Source organism: Geotrypetes seraphini, chromosome 2 (assembly GCF_902459505.1).
Source record: "Geotrypetes seraphini chromosome 2, aGeoSer1.1, whole genome shotgun sequence".
Classification (NCBI taxonomy): domain Eukaryota; kingdom Metazoa; phylum Chordata; class Amphibia; order Gymnophiona; family Dermophiidae; genus Geotrypetes; species Geotrypetes seraphini.
The window spans coordinates 472,841,010-472,864,627 of NC_047085.1; the positions used below are offsets into that span (position 1 = coordinate 472,841,010).

At 43.9% G+C, this 23,618-nt stretch overlaps 1 protein-coding gene across 5 annotated transcripts in view; it reads left to right on the top strand.

The window, feature by feature from the left end:
• WDR86 (WD repeat domain 86) overlaps positions 1-23,618 on the top strand; it is a 63,099-nt gene that overhangs the window by 20,213 nt on the left and 19,268 nt on the right. For all 5 annotated transcript variants that reach the window (XM_033931689.1, XM_033931691.1, XM_033931692.1 and 2 more), the window contains exon 4: positions 6,634-7,054. In XM_033931689.1, coding sequence (XP_033787580.1) covers positions 6,634-7,054 — 421 coding nt within the window. The remainder of the gene's footprint in view (positions 1-6,633; positions 7,055-23,618) is intronic.

Consider the following 23,618-nt stretch of genomic DNA (forward strand, 5'->3'; position numbering starts at 1 on the left):
CTTGGACGATCAAAAAGCCTGATCGTCCAAGAAACCATAACCAAAGCTGGTTTTAGACGTATCTAAAACCAGCTTAGGCCTTTCCCCTGCCACTAAACGCACAGAGAGAAAAGAGGCGTGTTTAGAGGAGGTGGGCCGACCTACACCTAGGCGTGCAGCAGGTATAACCAAAACCTTAGGCAGGTTGCCTAGTCGGCACTTATACGTTTTTGACTTAGATGAAGTCAAAACAGGTCTAAGTGCCGAAAAAGGGGCCGCTGAGCTGATGGTGGCTGCTGCGATCAGCTCAGCGGCCCCAGCAACCTGCCTACCCCCTACAGCAATGATCGCGGCAGGAGAGATGCCTCATCTCCCCTACTGCAATGCCATCACTCCTCTACCCGAACTGCCGCGACCCGCAGCAGAAGAGATGCCCTATCTCTCCTGCCGCGGGTCGCGGCAGTTCGAGTAGAGGAGTGATGGCATCGCGGTAGGGGAGATGAGGCATCTCTCTTGCCGCAATACATCACCCCCCCCCACACACATCTGGGCAAGAGGGTAGAGGAGTGATGGCATCGCGGTAGGGGAGATGAGGCATCTCTCTTGCCGCAATACATCACCCCCCCACACACATCTGGGCAAGAGGGTAGAGGAGTGATGGCATCGCAGTAGGGGAGATGAGGCATCTCTCTTGCCGCAATACATCACCCCCCCACACACATCTGGGCAAGAGGGTAGAGGAGTGATGGCATCGCAGTAGGGGAGATGAGGCATCTCTCTTGCCGCAATACATCACCCCCCCCCCACACATCTGGGCAAGAGGGTAGAGGAGTGATGGCATCGCGATAGGGGTGATGAGGCATCTCTCCTGCCGCAATACATCACCCCCCCACACACACATCTGCCCAAGCCCTCTTGCCCCGCGGCACCCCCAGATTATGTTCGGGGCAAGCGGGAGCCCAAGCTCTCTTGCCCCGCCGACTCCCCGACAGCATCGGGGCAAGAGGGAGCCCAAGCCCTCTTGCCCTGCGGCACCCCCCGATTACGTTCGGGGCAAGAGGGAGCCCAAGCCCTCTTGCCCCGCAGCACCTGCAAACTGCCTGACACTATTGGGGCAAGATGGAGCCCAAGCCCTCTTGCCCCGCGGCACCTCCAAACTGCCTGACACTATCGGGGCAAGAGGGAACCAAAGCTTTCTTAACCCGCGGCACCCCTAAACTCCCCAACACTATCGGGGCAGGAGGGAGCCCAAGCCCTCCTGCCCTTGACGCAAGGGCCCCCCCAAACTCCAGATCGCTGACCGGCGACCCCCCTCCCCCTTGCTGACCCCACGACACCCCCACCCCCCTCCCCGTACCTTCAAAAACGATCGGACGGACGGGTGCCAAGCCCATCCGTCCAACAGGCCAGCCATCAGTTGAATGGCTGGCCTTAGGACCTGATTGGTCCAGGCGGCTCAAATCCCGCCCACAGGTGGGGCCTGAGATGCCTGGGCCAACCAGAATAGGTCTAAGGGACACAGGAGGGGCTTAAGCCTACTGGGCCTATTCCGGATGGCCCAGGTGTCTCAGGCCCCACCTTGGGACAGGATTTGAGCCGTCTGGGCCAATCAGGTCCTAAGGCCAGCCATTCAATGGATGGCTGGCCTTTTGGACGGACAGGCTTGGCACCTGTCTGTCTGACCAACGTTTTTGAAGGTACGGGGGGTGGGGGTGGGGGTGTTGTGTGGTCGGTGGGGGGGTCGCGGGTCGGTGGGGGTGGGGGCGTTCAGGGGTTCGGGGGGATCCTTGCATCGAGGGCAGGAGGGCTTGGGCTCCTGGATGTATTTCAGAGCATGCTCTGCGCAATCAGATCCTGTTCTGAAATACTCGTACTAATGAAGCATGACATTCCAACCTGGATGTTTAAATTTTGATTTGTTTATTTCTATCTATAATGTGCCTTTAAATGTAATAAAAGTAGAGTCTCTTGTAAATGGGTGTGTTTTTTGTCCATTTTTTTTTTGTTGTTTAATTTTTTTTTTTTTTTTTAAATAAATCTTTATTCATTTTAAAAAGCCAACCTAAAGTGCAACAGATTAACAAATAATTCATACAATAAACAGCACTCATTACAATAAAATGATATAAGTACACAACACCCCCCCCACCTGCACCCTCCCACCCACCCTTCCTGGATGTGCATATCACTCATTCAAAAATCAAAGGGAAATACTAATGATCAAGTCTTACAAAATTTTGTTAATGGACCCCCAAATCTCTTTGAATTTATTATAGTGTCCCAATTGTAATGAATTCATACGTTCAAACTTATATATGTAGCACCAAAAGTTGCAATTTTAACATGTCCCAATTTTTCCAGTTTTTCGTGATTAGATGCATAGCAACTCCTGTCATAATGAGAAGTAATCTATTCTTATTTGCATTGATTGGACTCTTGGGCATTAATAATGTTCTAAACAACACTACATCGTACGACAATGACAATGGGACTTCTAATATCATATTGATTTGACCGCATATGGATCTCCAAAATTTAAGTATCAAGGGACAATAGAACAGCAGATGATCCAGTGTCCCTATATCAAGATGACAGTGCCAGTATCTATTAGACTTAGAACTATCTAACTTTTGCAAACAAACAGGGGTCCAGAAAATTCTATATAACAGAAAAAACCAAGTCTGTCTCATAGATGCTGACGCTGTACATTTCATCCTTCAAGACCAAATCCGTGGCCATTGAGTAGCAGATATCTTAAAATTAAAGTTTTTGCCCATTTAAAATTTGTCATTGTAAATATTGACTAGATTACCATCTTCAACCATACATAAAACTGCTGAGAATCTGATTCTGATTCACCATTTGATAATTCATACTGTGAAAATTCAAGTTTCTTCAGCGTTTGCAGCAGCATAAGATAAAAAGACGGTAATCCAGGGAGAAGATGTAGAAAGAAGCAAGTTGGAAGGGTTGTGAACTCTGCTTCCAGTGGTATGCAATATATGGTCTTGCATCCGGAGAGCAGGCTCATAGTGTTTGTGATGTCTTGCTGAGCCCAGATCGTCACCAGGCTCTGTCTGGGCCTGGAGGTACAGAAGCGTTAGAACCACATTTTGGCGTACAGATGTGGAAGGGGCTGTTAACACAAATCGTGGTGAAGGCAGGATGGTTGCTTTGGCAGATATTGCAGTTCCTCCTAGAACCTCAGCTTGTGCAGATCAAGGAAGAAATCTAATCAGGTGCTGGTGAGTCATCTGGAGAGGCCACAAGGATAAATTTAACAATGATAGAAAAACCTAATGAGGCCATTGGGATCAAGGGTATCCATTTTGGGTGATGTATGGGAAGCAACTGGTGAGTTGGAACAGTCTGTGATATTGCATATGGATAAGGGAATGAAAATCTCTGGATATGAGCAAGCTCAGGCAAAGTAACAGGAGGAGTTTCTAGATGAACATAGCAGGAGAATAGATAATGTGGAAAAAGCTATAGGAAGAGTTAAAGAATGCCAGGTTCTCATTTAATAAATAAAGCCTTTGTCCATCAGAAATTGACTGATTAACAGAAGTTTGAATTTAAAGTTTTTTTCAAGAATTATCAACTTCCCTCCTATTAAGTATTTTCATGAGGTACTTCAAATTGCTGAGGAGACTGTTGTCCCCCCTCCAACTGTTTTTTGTATTTTTTAAATTCAATTTTCTATGCTATTCTCCCATGGGAGCTCAGAACACAAATTTATTCAAGTACTCAAGCATTTTCCCTCACTATCTAATGTACCTGGGGGCAATGGGGGAATTAAATGACCTGCTCAGGGTCAGAAGGAGCAGTGTGGATTTGAACCCACAACCTCGGGGTGCTGAGGCTGCAGCTTTAACCACTGTGCTGCACTCCCCCCCCCTGGAACCTATTGTGTGGAGTTTAGAAAGTAGAAGTCTCTGGGGAGAATGCTAAAATAACAGATGAATCATTTGATTTAGATGAATTCCTGGAAATAACAAACTGTTATTGTGGCTAAATCAACTCTAATTACCACCTTTTGCTTTAGAGCCAGACAGAAACTGGATATTGAGACTTTTTCTACAATGTTGAATTCTTTTGTGATTTTATTTATGATTTTTCCTGATTTGTCTAGAGAAACTCGGGCTAGATATAAAACTTTTGGGGGGTAAATCTTGGCAGATTTTCTCTCTTGGTGTGACTTTTATTTCTTCATTTTTCTTGCAATTATGTTTGTAAGTCCATCACATTTGCAGTGTTTGCTTGATGTTAGAACTGTTTGGTACCTATAGCGATCTCTTCTATAGTGACAGACAAGTGATAAAATATGATCTCACTACTGATAATACTTAAGTTAGGAATGGGAGTTTACAATCATCCGTCTGGGGGTGTTGCCAGAACTTAATTTTAGAGGGGCCCGGGGGAGTGGATGGGGGAGAGGCATACATTTTCCCTTCCATCCCCTTAGCTGCTGCATCATATCTGCTGGCGGGGATGCTCAAGTCTTGTCAGCTGAAGAGATTTCACAGCTGGAACCTTCAACTGTTCTGCCTGAGCAGTGAGGAAACCAGCAGGTGCTCTAGCCTCTGATGTCAACACTTCCGAACATGCTCAGTTTAATGTATGAACTGAGCATGTGCAGAAGTGCTGGCAGTGGAGACTGAGCACCCTGCCGACTTCCTGCTGCTCAAGCAGCATAGATAGAGCTCCAGCAGCAAATTTAGTGCCTCAAGCTTGAAGGAGGCCTGAGCCCAAAGTGAGGGACCTAGGCTTCCCCCTTCAGTGGCAGTCCCCCTTTTTATTCTCCATTTTGAGGTTTTCTATAAATATTGCATGTAAACGTATTTGGATTTTCTACTTATATTTTTGGCAATTTTTCTTAAGGCATGGTATGTACTGCTTGCAGTTGGTATTATATTGCATACATTTAAAAAAAAGACCAGTATTTAATGGATTTATGTGCCTAACTTTGGGGTGTTTTTAATAAGCTAAGGTAAAAAGTGACCTTAGTGTGCCCTTACATGAGCTTTTCCAGCATGTTAAAACCATTTCTATTTTGGCTGTAAGGTGGCTGATTATCTTTTGTTTTAATGGCCATGTGCTAATGTTGCCATTAGCGGATAGCCATTAAAAAAAAAAAAAATTATCTCGTGCACTTAATGCCACTTGTTTTGTAGATAAGGGCTTACCTGGTATTCCTGCGCTAACTAGTTAACACAGGCTAATGTGGATGCGCTAACTGGTTAGTGCAGGAATACCTCTCTCTGCCTTCTGACACACCCTTCCCCCACAAAAGTATATATGTGTGTGTGTGTATGTGGGCCTTGAGCATCTCGGAGAGAACGAGAGCTAGAATGCTTTGAGCATGCGCAGATGCTCAAGGCCTAGCCCAGGCAAAAGGTGGGATCTTTCCTTAAATGGCACTGGCATGCAGCAGATGGGGTAAGGAGCTTGTTTGGGTGGGCAGGCGGGTGGATGCTGCTTCCAGCACGAGGGTGTGATGCGGTTTTCGCGGGGGGAGGAGGGGTGATGCGATGCCGGTTTGAATGGTGGGGGGGGGGGTGATGGAGCAGTGACGGTAGCCTCGGGTGGGGATGGGAGGAGGAGGTGGAACAAGTCAAAGCAAGTTTCCCTTACTTCCTATGGGGAAACTCGCTTTGATATATGAGCAATTTGGTTTACGAGCATGCTTCTGGGACGAATTATGCTCATAAACCAAGGTTCCACTGTTTATATATTTTAATCCTGTGGATTAATATGTGATAATTTTGGCAAATACCTTAGGACACCTAACACAGCTTAGTAAAAGGGCTCCTTTGAGAGTTGTGGACCTAAATTGGCCTCTTTGAAAATTTACTAGGGTTGTGCCTAAATTTTTATTAAATTAGTAAATTTAGAAGCATGAAATGTAGGTGGCAAAAAGGGAGGATTTAGGGCAGGAAAAATGTTAGGAGTTTAGAATTGATTTTTCAGCTGAAAACTTAGGCTAGGTCCTAAGTTTGGCTAAAAATAACATATATATTTAGGGATCTAAATTTTAGGTGCTCAGTTCTTTATTATTTCAAAGGTATCATATAGAACTAAATCTTTTCCAGAGAAGGAAAATTGATAAAACTAGACATAAATTGAGGTTGAGGGGGTGATACTTCAAGAATATTGTTAGGAAATTCTTTTTTACGGAGAGAGGCTACTGGAATGCCCTCTTGAGGGAGGCAGTGGAGAGGATAACAGTGACGGAATTCAATAAAGCGTTGGATGAACTCAGAGGATCTCTAATTAGAATATAAATAGGCAAACTTTCACACTGAATCTCACTAAGGAGATGGTTTGGATAGGCTGGAGTGAGCTACAACGGCAACTCCAGTAGTTAGAACCTAGGGACAGTACTGGGTGGACCTCTGAGGTCTATGGCCCAAAAATAGCAAAATTTAACCATGAGATTGTAATGCATGTAATTACTGGGTTGACTGAATGGACTGAATATCGGGCCCTAATTTTAAGATCCTTGGAGACTCCAGAACAGTGTTGAACACACTTATTGCTAGAGTTGGCGCCAAAGCAAGTAAGACCAAAATGAGTTATGAGTAAGGCTGGCTACAAATGGGACAAAAATAGAAAATAAATATAACAGATTATATGACTATTTATACTACACAGGATCCTGGTGGCTCGGGAGTACCTCTTTAGTGGATCTTATGACAGGACTGCACGCTGCTGGAGTACAGAGACAGACCTGCCCGTTCAGGAGTTCCGGGGACATCGGAATTGCATCTTGGCCTTGGCCCACTTTTCTGTTCAGGATGTGCTCGACGAATGCGAGCCGGAAGGGCAGCAAAACCGTGAGTTCCTTGTGACAGGCAGTACAGATTGTACTGTGAAGGTCTGGGACGTGTCCAGTGGGTGCTGCTATCGGACGCTGCGTGGGCACTCGGGGGCAATCCTTTGCCTGGTCCTGGATGTGCCAAGCAAAGAACTGTTTTCTGGCAGCATGGATTATACCATTCGCAGGTGGAACGTAGTGACAGGAGATCAACTGAAAGTATTCAGAGGACATAAAGGATCGATTATCTGTCTGGAGGTAAGTTTCAAATTTATTAAATAATTTGATATACCACTCTATATCTAATGGAAGCCGTCTAAAGTGGTTTACATAATACATATAACTATAATAGAGGAGAGGGAGGCAAGAGGTTCAGAAATTCCATTTAGATAGGATGGGAGAGAGAGAGGAATATAGTTACAATGATGCGCTGAAGGACTCCCCCCCCCCCCAACACACACACACACATCCTGTACTAAAGTTGGACCTCAGCAATCAGGAGCTGCGTGTCAAAGCAGCTCCTGATTGGTAAGACCCAATTTTAGTACAGGAAGAGGCGGTCGGAGCATACAGCGAGTGATTTCCTTCACTCGCCGGCGTGCTGGCTGCCCTCTCCAGCTGCCCTCTCCTGTCTCCCCTGCCTAAAAAACGTAATTTGTGGTTTTTCTAAATTCATGGGGGTTCCTGGAACGGAAGCCCCATGAATTTCGTGGGGAGTACTGTATATATGTTAAGTGGCATTTTTTTTTATAGACTTATGATGATAGGAGCTCCAATTGATTTTTGAGGTCTGTTTTTCTCCACTTAGTTTTTTGTTCAGTTTGTGGTTTGAGTGGATGTGTTGAGTGCATGTGAGCCGAACAATACTTCGGTAGCAGTACATTTACTCAGTTTAAGTAATAGTCTGAGAAATTATAAACCAGTGAGCCTAACATCGGTGCTGGGTAAACTAGTAGAGTTTATTATGAAGAACAAAATTACATGGCATATACATAACCATGGATTAATGAGACACAGCCAACATGGATTTAGTCAATGGAAATCTTGCCTCGTGATAAGTGTAGCAGCCGCGGCTGCTTGTCTGATCGCCGGCGATTGGGAATGTCGGGGGGGAGTGGCATTCCAGCAGGAGGAGTTGGGCACCCTCCTGCCAGTGATCGGGAATGTCAGGGATCGGTGTTAAAGCAGGAGGGGTTGGGCATCCTCCTGCCAGCGATCGGGAATGTCGGGGTTGGGGGGGGGGGCGGTGTTCCGGCAGGTAGGGCTGGGCACCCTCCTGCCGGCGATCGGGAATGTCAGGGGGTGGTATTCCGGCAGAAGGGGTTGGTATTCCGGCAGAAGGGGTTGGGAACCCTCCTACCAGAGATCGGACAGGCAGCTGCCGCCGCCAAACTTATCGCGGCAGGGAGATCTCTTGCCACGATAAGTATAGCGGCCGTGTCTACTTACAATGTAAGCGTCTCTTCCTCTACTAGGGAGATGCATAGGGCCGCCTAGGTTCGCCTAAGGTCCTTAGGCGAGCTTAGGCGGTCTTGCGGGCCTCCCTAGGTTCCTGGAGGCACCTGGGGAGCATTTTTTTAAAAAACGTGCATCCCGATTGGCTGATTAGACAGCAGTAGGACGCCTACAGCTGCCTAAAATTGGGATGCACTTTGCAGAATCAGGGCCAAAGTGTGTGCTTCTCAGAAATTCCCAGCTGTCCAGGAAGCAGCCTCTCGCTGAAAGCACATTTCCACTTAAGTAAAACATTTCTGACTCTTACAAAAAAGGAAAGAACACAGAGGGGGTGGGTAACATGCATGGGACAACAGTTACAACCCTATCAACAAAGGGGGAAGGGTAGCTTGCATAGAGCAGCAGGTACGCCCCTAGCCACTTTTCTGGGCAGACTGTGTGGACCATGCAGGTCTTTCTCTGCCGTCATTTACTATGGCTGTGGATCTTCCTATGTACTGGAAAGCTTTCCAGGTAAATAAAGCTTCCTCTGGCCATTTCAGAGCTTGGCATACGTCCTGCGTGCTCTCTGGATCATTTGGGTTTTCTAATCCCCTGCTATTGACCATTCTTAAACACAGAATAATTAGTTTTGTACTCACCACTATTGATAGAGATAAATGATGTAATGCTGAGTTTTTCTTTTTTTATATATATTCTAGATTATTAATTTTCTCTTTTGAGAAGAAATGCAATTTATTTTGAACAGAACTGTGTCTTAAGCTCTTGGATTGACTCCAGAATGGATTTTATCTCACTGTGCTTTTCCTTCAGACATGCAACTTTCACTCTGTTTTATTTGGGGCCAGGGTGGGAGGATATAGTCTGTGATCTGACATGATGGAGATTATTCTCGAAAAGATTAAGTTTTATCTCTTTCATAAACCTTATGAGTTTGGGAGCAGGAAGAGGACAGAGACAAGGAGTCCTTGTATGTGCTTCATTTGCTAAATGAATGGTACAAGAAAATGAGACTATATTTTATTCTGCCTTTTAAGTGAGCCTTCTCTGTGATCGATGTATAGGGTGGCTTTTTTAAGGTTGTATTCTGTTGCTGAGGGATGATTTAGAAGAGGGGAAAGATAGTGACCCCTTTGAATCAACATATTTGTAAGAGGGTCTGGGTAGAAAATCTCAAAGATATTTTCATTTACAAACTTAACTGAGAAAGGAGAAATTACTTTCCACTTAGTCTGCTTAGTTCCCAACGATTTGGCAGAGGGAATGATTTGAGAGCTGGTTTGATGACTTCATGCAGTGACTTGACTTATCACTTGCAGTTGTGTTTCATATGCTTTGTTTTCCATGCCACCGATCCAGGGCAAGCAGTGGCTTCCCCCCATGTCTGACTCAACAGCAGACTATGGACTTTTCCTCCAGGAACTTATCTAAACCTTTTTTTAAAATCAGGTACATTAACTGCTCTCAGCACATCCTCTGCCAACGCATTCCAGAGCTTAACTATTCTCTGAGTGAAAAAATATTTCCTCCCATTGGTTTTAAAAGTAACTTCAAGTGTTCCCCTAGTATTTATAATTTTTGACGGAGTGAAAAATCGATCCACTTGTACCCTTTCTACTCCACTCAGGGTTTTGTAGACAATTTCAACCATATTTCTCCTCAGCCATCTCTTTTCCAAGCTGAAGAGCCCTAACCTTTTTAGTTTTTCCTCATACGACAGGAGTTCCAACCCCTTTATCATCTTTGTTGCTCTTCTTTGAATCTTTCCTAGTGCTGCTGTATCTTTTTTGAGATAAGGAGACCAGAACTGACCTCAATACTCAAGGTGATGTCACTCCATTGAGTGATATAGAGGCCTTATAGCATTCTTAGTCTTGTTTACCATCCCTTTTCTAATAATTCCTAGCATCTTGTTTGCTTTCTTGGCCAACGCCTCACATTGGGCGGAAGGTTTCAGTGTATTGTCCTCGATGACACCCAGATATTTTTCTTGAGCGCTGACCCTGAAAGTGGACCCTAGCATCCGGTAACTACGACACATCATGTCTGAAGTTTCTGTAACCCTTCCAAAAACTACTCTGATGTCTGGTCACTGAAATGAAAATTGTCACCCTTTCAAACTCTTTTTAAGGTTTGGAAACAGAAAATAGTTAGTTGGAGCAAGATCTGCTAAGTAGGGTGAATGGTCTATGCACTGAAACCCCAACTGCGTCAAAACATCCATTGTTTTGCCAACCTTGTGAGCAGGTGCATTTTTTTTTTTTTTTTTTTTTTGCAAAAAGGAAACTCCTTTCTGCAGCTTCTCTCACATTCATTTTTTTCCCCCAATGCCTCCTTTAATTGGCACAGCAAGTTGCAGTACTATTTTGCATTAACTGTTTGGTCCCTTGAAAGATAAGTCAGTCAATACAATTCCTTCCTGATCCCAAAACACTTTGCCCATGACTTGGGCCTTGAATTTCCTTGGCCTTGGAGAACCTGCGTGCTGCCATTACATGGACTGTCGTTTTGTCTTAGGATCATACTGGTGTAACCATGTTTCATTAACAGTAAATAGTCTGGCACCAGCTCACTGAACATGCTGCAAAATCAACTTGGAAGTGTCCACTCGATGTTATTTCTCATCAGCATTCAAACATTTGGGCACCCACTTAGCTGATGGCTTTTGCTTGCCCAGCTGCTCATGGATTACAGTATACACCCAACACATTCCCTGGCTATCTCTAGTGTCTCAGCAATTGTTTTTGCCGATCTGCCAAAATCAGGTCATGGACATGGGTCAACAATTTCAAGAGTTGACACTGTTTGAGGCCCCCCCAGACCTTGCTGCATCTTCAGTCTCAAAATCTCCACTTTTTCACTGTGGGGTATGAAGGGCATTTGTCACTCAGGGGAAGATACTCACTGAGCCTTTAACGATGGTTGCTAAACCTTTCCAGCTGGTTTAAAGTAGGTAATATTCTACCGGCCAATTCTCAAAAGAGCTCACCGTGGTCTTTTCCAAGCTTCTTGGCAGTCTTTGACTCTGCCACGCAAATGTATTACAGTGAGGTCATTAATATTTAAACAAGCACTCCAGACGATTCTCTGTTATTGCCGGGTGATTCCCTAACCTCGTTGTCCTACATTTGTGGACAAACTTTTCTTGGAGGTCTGAGCTGTCGTAGCCTTACTTTCTGGTCAGTGCCTGAGCGCTGATTGACTCACATATTGACAGGAAAGTAAGACATCTCTGACCTGCCAGAAAATTTTGCCCCCTCCCCCTGACACCCCTGGCAAGAGCAATGCCCACTCCCTCCCGCCGCCGCTGTCAAGCAACTCAAGTGACATGCAAACCCCTGGTAGCGGGAGGGATGCCTGCTCCCTCCCACCATCAAGCAATTCACCAGACTTGTCCCCCTCCCCCCCCCCCCCGGCAGCAGGAAGGGATGCCCACTCCCTCCTGCTACTGTCAAGCATCCCCTTCCCACACCTCCTTCCCCCCCATCAGCGGGAGTGATGCACACTCTCTCCCACCACTAGCTTCAAGCAACCCCCAGACACACACGCACAGTACCCGACACCCCTCCCCTAACTATGGGAGAGGCCTTAGGTGTTTGGGCCAATCAGGATGCACTGGGGAAGGGAAGGCCCATCATTTTGAAGAGGCAGGCCTGCTGGCTGGAGGGAATAGACATCCCTCTGGCCGGCTTTAGTGAACAAGGTAGGGGGGATGGGATGAAGGAGTGGGCATCTTTCATGCTGCTGAGGGTGTGTGTGTGTCAGGTGAGTTGTTTGATAGCAGCGGCGGGAGGGAATGGGTGTCCCTCCTACTACCACCGTCAAGCAACCCACCTGACTCACACCCCTCCCGGTAGTGGGAGGGAGTGGACTTCCCTCCTGCTGCCGGGGGTGTATGTGTTGAGTGGGTTGCTTGGTGGCGGGAGGGAGTGGGCATCCCTCCTGCCGGGGTGGTGTCAGGTGGGCCGCTTGGTGGCAGGAGGGAGTGGGCATCTCTCCTGCTGCCGGGGGGGAGTGTGTCGGGTGGGTTGCACCATGGTGGGAGGGAGTGGGCATCCCTCCTGCTGATCTTCGATTTGGTGTTTTTTTGGGGGTTTTTTTGGTGGTTTTTTTTTAAAAAAAATTTGTGGCTGTATTCTGTGCTTATGCCAATCACTATCACCAGCGATCAGTATTTGCAAATTTAGCAACCCTCCGCAAACTTCATTTGAATGTTTATGTTTTTTAAGAAGGACTTTCCTTTTTGAAATCGCTACAACAGTGGCCGCTATAGCGGCCTGTTGGATTTTTCCATGAGAATCACACACTATAAATTAAGCTTCCACTCTTCCAGAGAAGTGCACAAAACAAACATTCACTTTTATACAGGAAAAGGCCTCAGAAATGGAGGCTACGCACAGTCATAATGTCACAGACTGAGTTGGTCAGCGTAGTTTTAATGCTCCTTGCTCCAGTCATTGGCCAAAAACCCGTTTACTTATACTTTGTTTTACTCAATTATTGTAAATTCTCATACTTTCAATTATTTATCTTTTTAAACTTTTTTTCAAACTTTTCTTCAAGTTCTCATGCCCTACTCGGTTCAACTGAAAAAAGTGACTAAAAGTATTACTTAACTTAAAACAGTGCTTGATTTTTGAAAATGCCGACGCGGCCAGCGTTCTGCGGAGTGGTATTCTAGTCCGCTGCTTCAGGGCCAAACTTTAGGCATTCCAAGCTTTCTACTGCTATATTTTGTCAATGATTTTCAGTTAACATCAAGATGGTGACAGCTTAATGGAAGCTTAATTTATAGTGTGTGATTCTGATCGTATACACCACTCGAGTCAGTTTAATTTATTTAGGATTTTACCATGAACATTAGAGAATCTTCCCCTCAATGTCTGCATCATACATTTATGGATTTCTTTTGGAGATTTCTTCTGCAGGAATAGAAACTTCATGACGGCTCAGAGTTCCACACTTTTTGTTGACATGGTTCAATCAATAATCTGAAACAGTGTCAACACGGCATTATGATTCTGCAAATTGACACTGCAAAATAAAATAACACTCTCTTCAGCTACATTTGCAAAATAACGTTCAGAATTTAGGAAGTTGGCTGGGCTGAGAACTTTTTCAGCACCCCCTTGTATGAGGTATGAGATGAAGCTACTAAGTGGTAGATTTAAAGCAAACCGGAGAAAATATGTCTTCACTCAACATGTAATGAAATTCTGGAATTTGTTTGCCAGAGAATATGGTGAAAGCAGTTAGCCTTGCAGAGTTTAAAAAAGGTTTGTATAATTTCCTAAAAGTCTACAAGCCATTATTGAGATAGCTTGGAGAAATCCACTGCTTCTGCTGCTTGACCTTGGAATAAAATCTGTTTTCTCCTTGGGATCTTGCCAGGTACTTGTAACTTGTGTTGGCTACTGTTGGAAATAGGATACTGGACTTGAAGGACCTTCGGTCTGTCCCAATATGGCAACTCTTATGCTCTTAATTTAGCATATTTTACTATTTGACTGCATACGAATAATGAAAAATATTATTCGGCTGAATACAAATAAAGGGCATTGAATATTAATATAACAAATAATAAAAGAAGCAACGTGAAATTGGAGATGAAGTGTTTATTTCAGTTGGATTTAGCAAGTAGAGCCCTGGGTTATTCGTATGGGAATTTAAATCACTGTTACAGCCAAATCTGAATAATATATTTGGGACTCTATTCAGAGCTGGATTGAATTGAATACAAATATTTGGTACAGCCCTAATCTTAAGTTAATTGTATTACATGAAGCTACAGTTGTAATGAAAATACTCTAGAAAATGCCTTCTCCATCTTCCCTATTTCTTGCTGGGCTTTGCTCCCCTTCTTTGCCTTTCCCTTCTCAGCAGCTACAGGTCCATCATTGCATCTCACACTGTACGTACCTCTGCCCCCATGACGGCCCTCCTCTTCCAGTTGTTTTCTAAACTTTCCTGGGTTGCAAGCAACATGTGCAATGCATGCAGGCTTCCTCCACTGACCCTGAAAGCTGTCTTGCAACCATGTCCCTCTCTCCTTCCCTCCCTCCCAGAAAGTTGCATCAGAGAAGCATGGTAGCATGGCTTGCAACGGCTTTTGGTGCCTCCTGCCACACTTATCATCTAATCTAATCTTCATTTTAAATACCGAATCTACTCCCTAAGGAGTTCGACTCGGTTTACAGTTCGTTAAAAAATGAAACATAACAAGTAAAAACTGTGGGATAAAAACAGAAATTGGTTGGATTAGATGGATGGAAAAAGTTAGAAAAAAGTATGTTGAATTGCTTAAAATTACTATGCGCTGCCCTGGTATGACATGGGAGTGAAATGAATTTGAGGCAAAGGCTAGAAGGCAGGGTGGGGAGCATGAACTCGGGACACAGAATGAAGGGAGGGGTATGAACGTGGGACACAGAAGGGAGGGAGGAAGGGGGCACTAACTTGGGACATAGGCGGGAGGGAGGGAATTGTTGGGTATATTTGTGAGGGAAAGAGATGGTGCACATGGGGAAAGGAAGAAAGAGGAAAATTGGGCATTGACGGAGAGGAGTGAGGTAGAGATGCATAGGGAATAGAAGGATGAGAAGGAGAAATGTTGGATATGGTGGTAGAGTAGGAACAGAGGGAAAGATTGAAGGGGATGCAAGGGGGAGGAATGTTGGACATAGTAATGGAGGGAGAGATGTGGCATTGTGCTGGAGATGGATGATATAAGGAGAAATGGGCATGGGGCTGGTAGGTGGTGGTGAAAAATGCTACACATGATCCGGAGGATGAGAGAGGGAGAAATATTGGATGTGGCAGTAAAAGGGGTAGGAGAGATGCACCCTGGATCTCTCTCTCTCTCTTCCCACTCCCTTTGTAGCAAGGGACAGATGGACAGTGTGAGAGAGAGAGAAATGTTGCCAATAGGGGTGGAGGAAGAAAAGTTGGACTCGTGGAGGGACAGAGAGAGACGTTGGTTAGGGAAGGGAATGAGGTCCACAGGAGAGGAAGCATGCAGGAGGCAGAAAGAAATATTGGATGCACAGTCAGAAGGAAGATCTTATTTTCAATTTAGTGATAGAAATGTGTCCGTTTTGAGAATTTATATCTGCTGACTATATTTTGCACTATGTTGTCTATTTTTCTATATACTTCTCCCTTCGTATTCACTGTGATAGGGGATTAGCAGACCCCTATCACAGCGAATACAGAAAACCCGCAAATAACTTTTTCATGTGTTGTTTGCTGTTTTCTATTAAAAACCATCGTGAATATGGTGAAACCGTGAATAACATGGTGGGAGACCTGGCCTGTTCCTGAAGGAGAGGCAAAACACAGTGAAGAAAGTGCCGGGAATCAGCAATTTTCTCTGTAAACGCTTGGAATCAGCGATTTCTCTATGCAAGCTGACGTAATTTGGGGAGAGGAGCCAGCAAGCTAAAAACTGCAAATAATTGAAACCGTGATTGCTGAAACTGCGAATACGGAGGGAGAAGTGTAGTTGTTACTGAGGTGACATTGCATATTTAAAAGTCATCTTGACCTCTTTGAAAAAAAAGCCCAAATATAAATGATAATTAACATTTTCTCTGCGTACAGTGTACTTTGTGTTTTTTAAATTTTGTGGTTATCATTATGTATTAAGATTATATTGTGTGTATATCACGCTGAAACCGTGGATTGAAGACAAAGTTTTATTTTATTTTTCTTTCCAGCTTATGATTTCTCTTTAATCTTATCTATTGTTTTGCCTTTTGTCTTTGTTTTGTTCTATTTCTATCATTTAAATTTCTCCAGAATTCTACTGTTCAACGGCTCCCCCTTCTGCTTCTATTCCTTTCTCTCCTCTCTTCTACCTTCCAAAGTATTTAGATCAATGCTGTCTTGTTAAAATGTTTATTTTATTCTTATTTTTCCTCTAACTCTACTTTTCACTTCTCTATTACCCTCCAGGTACTTTAGTTAGATTGTGAGCCTTCGGGACAGTAAGGGAATTTTTCAAGTACCTTTCTTATTTCTAATCTTAATGTATATTTTCTGTAAACCGCTTAGAACCTAACGGATGTAGCGGTATATAAGAAATAAATTACATATGAAAAACGAATGGAAGAAATTGCATTACAATTAGTACTATTATTATGTAGGTGGGGTCAGGGATGGAGCTTGGGCGGGGGTACTCTGTTGATATTTGTTAGACTTAGGGGGTACTTGGCTTGAAGAAGTTGAGAAACACCGATGTAACCTGCCCAGGTTCATCCCTGCTAAGTACAAAAGCACAACAAATGTTTTGAATGCAGTTGACCCCTCTGTGCTTGTCTATAGAGCTTACAGTCTGGAGCAGTGAACATGGTTTAATGCCTTTCCTGAAACATAAGGCAATGTACAAATAAAAAAAGAAATAGAAAGGAACTCCAATCTTAAATAGAAAGTTAATTAAGTAGGAAAAATGCAGTCAAGCAGGAAGTCTTAACAAAGTAGGCAGGCATACATGGTACCAATCGAAACACATCAATCAGGCACTGGAGTGGGACAATCCCTGGCCACCAGAGCACGTCCTGCTCTCTCCCAAAAGGCTTGCCTGAATAAGTAGGTCTTCAGTGCAGACTTGAACTTTTAACATGTGAAAGCTCAAGATACAAAGAGACCGGTAAGGCCTTCCATAACATTGGAGCAGCATAGAAAATAAAGCAGAATGCTTGTATATATAATTCTATGCCATGCTATGTTAACTATGCTTGTAATACAATGTTTTGTCATACAATGTTCATCATGCGGTGTCTCGCCGTACCATGTTACGTTAATGTTTTAACATGCTTTAACTGTTTTACCATTTCTATCATACCATGTTTGCCAACACCCTGTATAAAAGCATATTAATATGTATGTAAACTTGTAACCTGTTCTGAAGTCCCCTGAGAGGACGGGATATAAAATGAATGTCTGGTAGAATCTAGCCTAGTAGCATAAAGCAATGGTAAATGGAGATGGCGATCATTGATGGATTGAAGAAGTATGAGAAGGGGCATAGGGGACAACTGAGGATGAAAGATATGATGAAGGCCCTTTTGAGTGAGAATAAGAATCTTATACTGAACACGACAGAACACAAGTAGCCAATGATAGTGAATGAGAAGAGGTGAGTCATGATCTGTCTTACAAGAATGAGCAAAAATCCTTATTGCTGTGATGGGAAATCATTTCTGGGAGACTAGAATAAATGACATTGCAGTAATACGTGAAAGAAGACAAGCATATTAGTAATGTCATCTACGAAGACTGACAGAGGACTTATTGCCCAGAAGTGCAAAGAAATAAGACTTTGCCAAAGTTGTAATCTGCAGTTCAAAAGTTTAAATCTTGACCAATAAGGACACCTGAGCACTTAAAAATGAGGAACTAATAATATTGTCATTCCATGAATACATGGAAAGAGAGAGGGGAGGTTGAGTGCTGCATGTAATCCAGCAACCTGTTTTTTTTGAAGAGTTAAGAACTAGGCGATTTTCATCAATTCATGCAAATTACATCAAGACCTACCTGAAAATCTCCAATATCTAGAGCAGGAGTGTCATAGTCCCTCCTTGAGGGCCGCAATCCAGTCGGGTTTTCAGGATTTCCTCAATGAATATGCATGAGATCTATTAGCATACAATGAAAGCAGTACATGCAAATAGATCTCATGCATATTCATTGGGAAAATCCTGAAAACCCAACTGGATTGTGGCGCTCGAGGAGGGACTGACACCCCTGATCTAGAGTAAAAGAATCAGTATAGCAGGGCTGCCCAAGTCCGGTCCTCGAAATCTACTGGCAGGCCAGGTTTTCAGGATATCCACAATGAATATGCATGAGAGAGAGATTTGCATACCAAGAAGGCAGTGGGGGCAAATCTCTCTCATGCATATTCATTGTGGATATCCTGAAAACCTGGCCTGCCAGTAGATCTTGAGGACTGGACTTGGGCAGCCCTGCAGTATAGTGTACCAATAGAATGTTTTGGTGTAATAAAACACACTAATACCCTGGTCCTGGATAGGCGTCATTAGAAGACTGAGAAAGTTATTGAATAATAGAGGAGCTAAAATCGATCCTTGGGGTACACCAGAGTTCCGCTGAAAAATTGAAGCGTTTGATTGGGAAAGGGAAATGTAGAAAATCTGATCTACCAGAAACTAAGAGGCTCGTTTTCAAAACAGAAAGACGTCTACAAAAAACAGGATAAAGTGACACTTGGACATTTTTCTCGCCAAAATGTCCAAGTCGCCATTTTTGAAACCAACTTTCTAGATATTTAGCTAGGCTTTTTGTCTGCATTGTGTCTAAATCGCAAGGGGAGCATGTTATGGGTGGGATTTAGGCACGTTTAGCACATGGATGTTTTGCGGCAAACCTTTTACAAAAAGTCCAGAGCACAATTCAGATGCTTGGGGCGAAACCTGTTTTAAAAATGAATAAGGGTCAAAAAGGTGCCCAAGCTGACCAGATGACCACTGGAGGGATGAAGGCATGGCCCCCCATACTTCCCCAGTGGACGCTGACCCCTTCCCACCCCCCACACCCAAAGATCTGAATGAAACAGTATATATCCGTCTCCGACCATAGAACTGGTGCCTATGATCTAAAGAATGACCAAGAACTGGTGTAAATGGATGGATCATCATTTGGAGGAACAGGAAAATTCTGATTTATGACTAGTCTGAGGCGAGGCATTTATAACTGTGGTGGTGTCTTGTAAAAAGTGTACCTTTTTAGAAACAAAATTGAACAAGGTCTTCTACAGTAGAGGAGGAATTAGTATTTGTGTGACTAGAGGTGGTCAGTTTAAATAAAACTGAAAATAGTTTCTTTGGCTTGTTGGCATCTTTTAAGATAATGGTTGTACTGTATATTATGTCGTCTTGGCCTCTCTGAGGGGTATTAATTATAGCACATCTTATAGGCAGTAAATAAAGTAGAGACTTTGTGCTTCCTCCATTTTCGTTTTGCATGATGTGTCTGGTGTTTTAACTTGCGCAGCCCTTCAATACATTTTTTTGGCTTGAAAATGACTTGGTTTTGCATCCTGGAAGAGGAGACTGAATGACTGGTTCCAAGATGCAAGGAACAGTGTTCATCTAGAGAGCTGAATGGGAACAGGGCTGATGGGAATCCCATGGGATTCCCCCTTGGGTCCGTGGGAATCTTGTGGGGATCCATTGTGGGAATGTCAGAGGGAAGGCTTCCGGGTCAGCCACATGCAGCTTGAAGGAGCCGTGAAGAAACAAGTGCGGCTGGAGGGCAGGAAGAAGGAGGTCCATCTGGATGACTCTGGTACACACTCGTGGGAGCAGGGCATGAACTTGGGCCACAAAAGGGAGAGAAGGGAGTGAGCAAGCATGTTGGGATAAGGGAGAGAGGGGGCATGAACTTGGAACAAAGGAGGGAGTGTAGTAGGACATAGGAGACACAAATTTGGGATAAAGACTGGAAGCAAGGAGGGAAAGGGGCATGAACTTGGGACACAGAAAGAAGAGAGGGAACACATTTAGACATGGAAGGGAGGGGGCATGAACTTGAGAAAAGGAAGGGAGAGAGGAAGGTGGCATGAACTTGGAGCATAGGATGGAGGGAGGGAAATTTGCTGAGGTGGGGAAGGGAATAGAAAGGGAGAATTGTTGGGCATGGGTGTGTGAGAAGGAAAGAGTGCACATGGGGAATGGAAGAAAGAAGATAATTTGGGCATAGGGAGGGAGGGAGAGGAATGAGGTAGAGATGCATGGGGAAGAGAATGATGAGAGGAAGAAATGTTGGATATGGTGATGGAAAGGGAATAGTGGGACAGATTGAAAGGGATGCAAGAGGGAGGAATGCTGGACATGGTGGTGGAGGGAATGGAGAGAGAGATGGTGCTGGAAAGGGGTGATAGAAGGAGAAATGTTGGACATAGGGCTAGTGGGCAGGGACGAAAGATGCTGCACATGGTCTGGAGAGATGAATGAGGGAGAAATGTTGGATGTGGCAGTAGAGGGGGGGAGAGGAGAGATGCACCCTGGATCTCTATTCCCTTTGCAGCAAGTGAGAGTATGAGAGAAAGAGAGATGGTGGGCAGTGAGAGGGAGGCATGTTGCACATAGGGGTGGAGGAGAGAGGAAGAAATGCTATGCAGGCATGGAGAGGAGAAAAAGAGAGAGAATGATCCAGGGAAGGAGGGAAGAGAAAAGCTAGACCATGGTAGGAGGAACCAATGGACAGCAACCGCTTGAAGAAGAATTTGCAGAAGACGGGAAAGCAGAAAAAAGTGAAACTTGAACCAACTTGATGGAAAAATAAATCTTCAGACAACAAAGGTAAAAAAGGAATTTATTGACATATGTTAACTTTGGGAAATGTATATAGCAGATGTCTTTGTATTGTGTTCAACAGAAAAGGAAATGCATTTCTGGTCTTATTTCTCCTGTATTGAAGTACTTTCTGACCCTTGCTGTGGCTGGTGGGGATCCCCAAGCACTTCCTCCATCAAGTGTAGCTATTGCTGGCAGCATCCCTGAGCCACTGAGGTGCCAGCACCTGTGACTCAGGGATGCTGCTGCTGCCTGCCAAGCTTGGCAAAAGGGACCTCCAGGCTACCTTCAGAGGAAGTCCTTAGCTGAGGGTCCTTGTCAGCTGGTGTATTTATATTTTATAATTACATTAAAGGTTCTTGCAGAGACCCATTTACAAAGTATGTATTCTTCCTAATTAATGTTTCCAAATTAATAAAGTGTTTTTGCTTATTTGTAGATTAATTAAATGAAGTAACTACTTCTGAAGTTTATGGAGGATGGGCAGGGACAGAAGAGATTACTTGTGGGGACGGGTTTGATTCTAGATGAGACGGGTAGGGATGAGTTTGATTACAGACCCTGCGTAACTCTCTATGTTCATCTAATGATCAAGTCTCAAAATCCAGGGGGGAGAAAAAAAAGAAAATAATGGGGAAGGCTGGATCTTTATAGGTGAAATTTTTTTAAACTGAAAGGAATAATAATTATTTTATTTTTGTATACCGCCATACCCAGGGAGTTCTAGGCGGTTCACAACAGTTAGATGAAATGCAAACAATGCAGTTGAAATTGAAGAACATAACAAAGCAATCATAGAGTCAAACAAGTTATACGTCTACAATTTAAGTGAAGGAACAAAAGTACATACACGCCAATAGGAGGGAGCAACAATCTTAAAAGAATGGGAAGGGATAGTGATGGAAAACGTTAAGCATTTGGTCTGTTGAAAAGTTGAGTTTTAATCTGTTTTCTAAAATTGAGATAAGAAGAGGCATCGAGCACAATTTGGGCGAGCCATGAGTTTAGTTTGGCCGCTTGAAAAGAGAAGGTTCTTTCTAATCTAATCTAATCTAATCTAAACCTTAAGTTTATATACCGCATCATCTCCATGAGAATGGAGCTCGACACGGTTTACAAGAACTTAAAATAGTGGGTAGAGAAGAAGAAAAAGGATTACATGAACTTATGTGTAGAAGGGGGGAGAGAAAGGGGGGAAGGATAGAGCTACAATTTGCTGAAAAGCCAGGTTTTCAGTTGTTTGCGGAATAACTGAAGGGAGCTCAGGTTCCGCAGCGGGGTGGTGAGGTTGTTCCAAAGACCTGTGATTTTGAAGAGAAGGGATTTTCCCAGTTTGCCTGAATAGTGGATGCCGCGTGGAGAGGGGAAGGCTAGTTTAAGCCTTTGAGCAGTTCTGGAGGAGTCGGGACTGGAGGAGTTGAAAGACAGTGGGATAAGAGGAGGCAGGATTCCGTGAATGATCTTGAAAGCCAGGCAGGAACATTTGAAATGGATTCTGGAGATTATTGGGAGCCAATGAAGTTTGGCAAGGAGTGGGGAGGCATGGTCAGACTTGCGTTTTGAGAAGATCAGTTTGGCTGCAGTATTCTGGATTAGCTGGAGTCTTAGAATACTTTTTTTTGATAGATTTAAGTAGATGGCGTTGCAGTAATCTAGTTTGGAGAGGATGATGGTTTGGACAAGGATGGCAAAGTGTTGTTGGCTGAAGTAGGATCTAGTTTTCCTCAGCATGTGAAGGCTGAAAAAGCATGATTTTGCCAAGGAGTTGAGGTGATCATTGAGGGAGAGAGAGGAATCGATAGTGATACCAAGGACCTTGCATGAGAACTCGAGCTGTAGTGTATCGCCTGTGGGTAGTGTGAAAAGTGTGGGCAGGTGTTCGAATTTTGGGCCGAGCCAGAGTAGTTTTGTTTTAGATTCGTTTAGTTTCATCTGTACCGAGAGGGACCAGGCATGGAGTCTCATTATGCAAGCTGTAATGTTTTCGTGGAGGTTGGTGAGGTTCTGGTCAGTCTCAAGGAGGACAAGGATGTCGAAGAATCTTTTAAGATGACACGATTTCAGTGAGGGAAAAGCGAACAGGTTTATTCTGCGGGAGCTCTTATTGTTGTAATTCAGGTTGAAGTGTGGGTAAAGATAATCTGGTGACAGACCAAATATTGTTTTGTAGCAGATGCATGAGAACTTAAATGGAACTCTGGATTCGAACAGCAGCCAGTGCAACTTGTGGTAGAAAGGGGTTATGTGTTCCCATTTCACTCAATGTAAATAGCCAATAAAGTGGCTAAATCAAATGATGCCAGGTAATGGTCTGTGCAGGGAAGTGGCTAGCCTTGAAGTTGGAAAGACCAAAGCAAGCAAGAGAGAACGAAATCCAAAGTGTGCCCTACAGTGTGAGTCAGAGATAAGGAAAAGAAAATATTTTTCATAGATAATGTTGGAGATTATCTACATAAAAGTTTGTCATCCAAGATAGTGATATTAGGAAACAATTAGTTATAGCTTCAGATAAGGTCTAAGATAAGAAGTCCCTTGTGGAAGTATTAAAGTAATATAAAGAGTGGAACTGCAAAAGGAAACTTTTAAAAATTCAGATTAAGAAAGCATATCAGACTGAAGCTCGGTTGTTGAACGAGCCAAAAGGCCGCTCTCTCACTTCGGAGATAGAGTAATTAGAAGACAGGCAGTGAAAGATTCTTCACCTCTTTGCAACTAGGCCTCTGTCAAGCAAAGAATATCAGGAAGAGAATCGGAGATTAACTCAAAGAGGGCAGTAGTCTTATTCCTGAATGATCTAGGAGAGCAAAGAAAGGTCAAGAGAGGGGAAGAAGAACAGGAACGGAAGGAGCAGAGCACAAGGGAGGGAGACTGGGAAACCCCCCCCCCTAGAATCAGGTATTTTATCCTTTGAACTGAATGAGTGCTGTGATGTCAGATGAGACGGTGTCCCCAGTGAGTAGGAAAGGTTGAGGTTGAAAACGAGAAAGAACAGCCGTGTAAAACATCAGATGAACCAGGATCAGACTTGCTGTCAGAAGTTGTTCTCA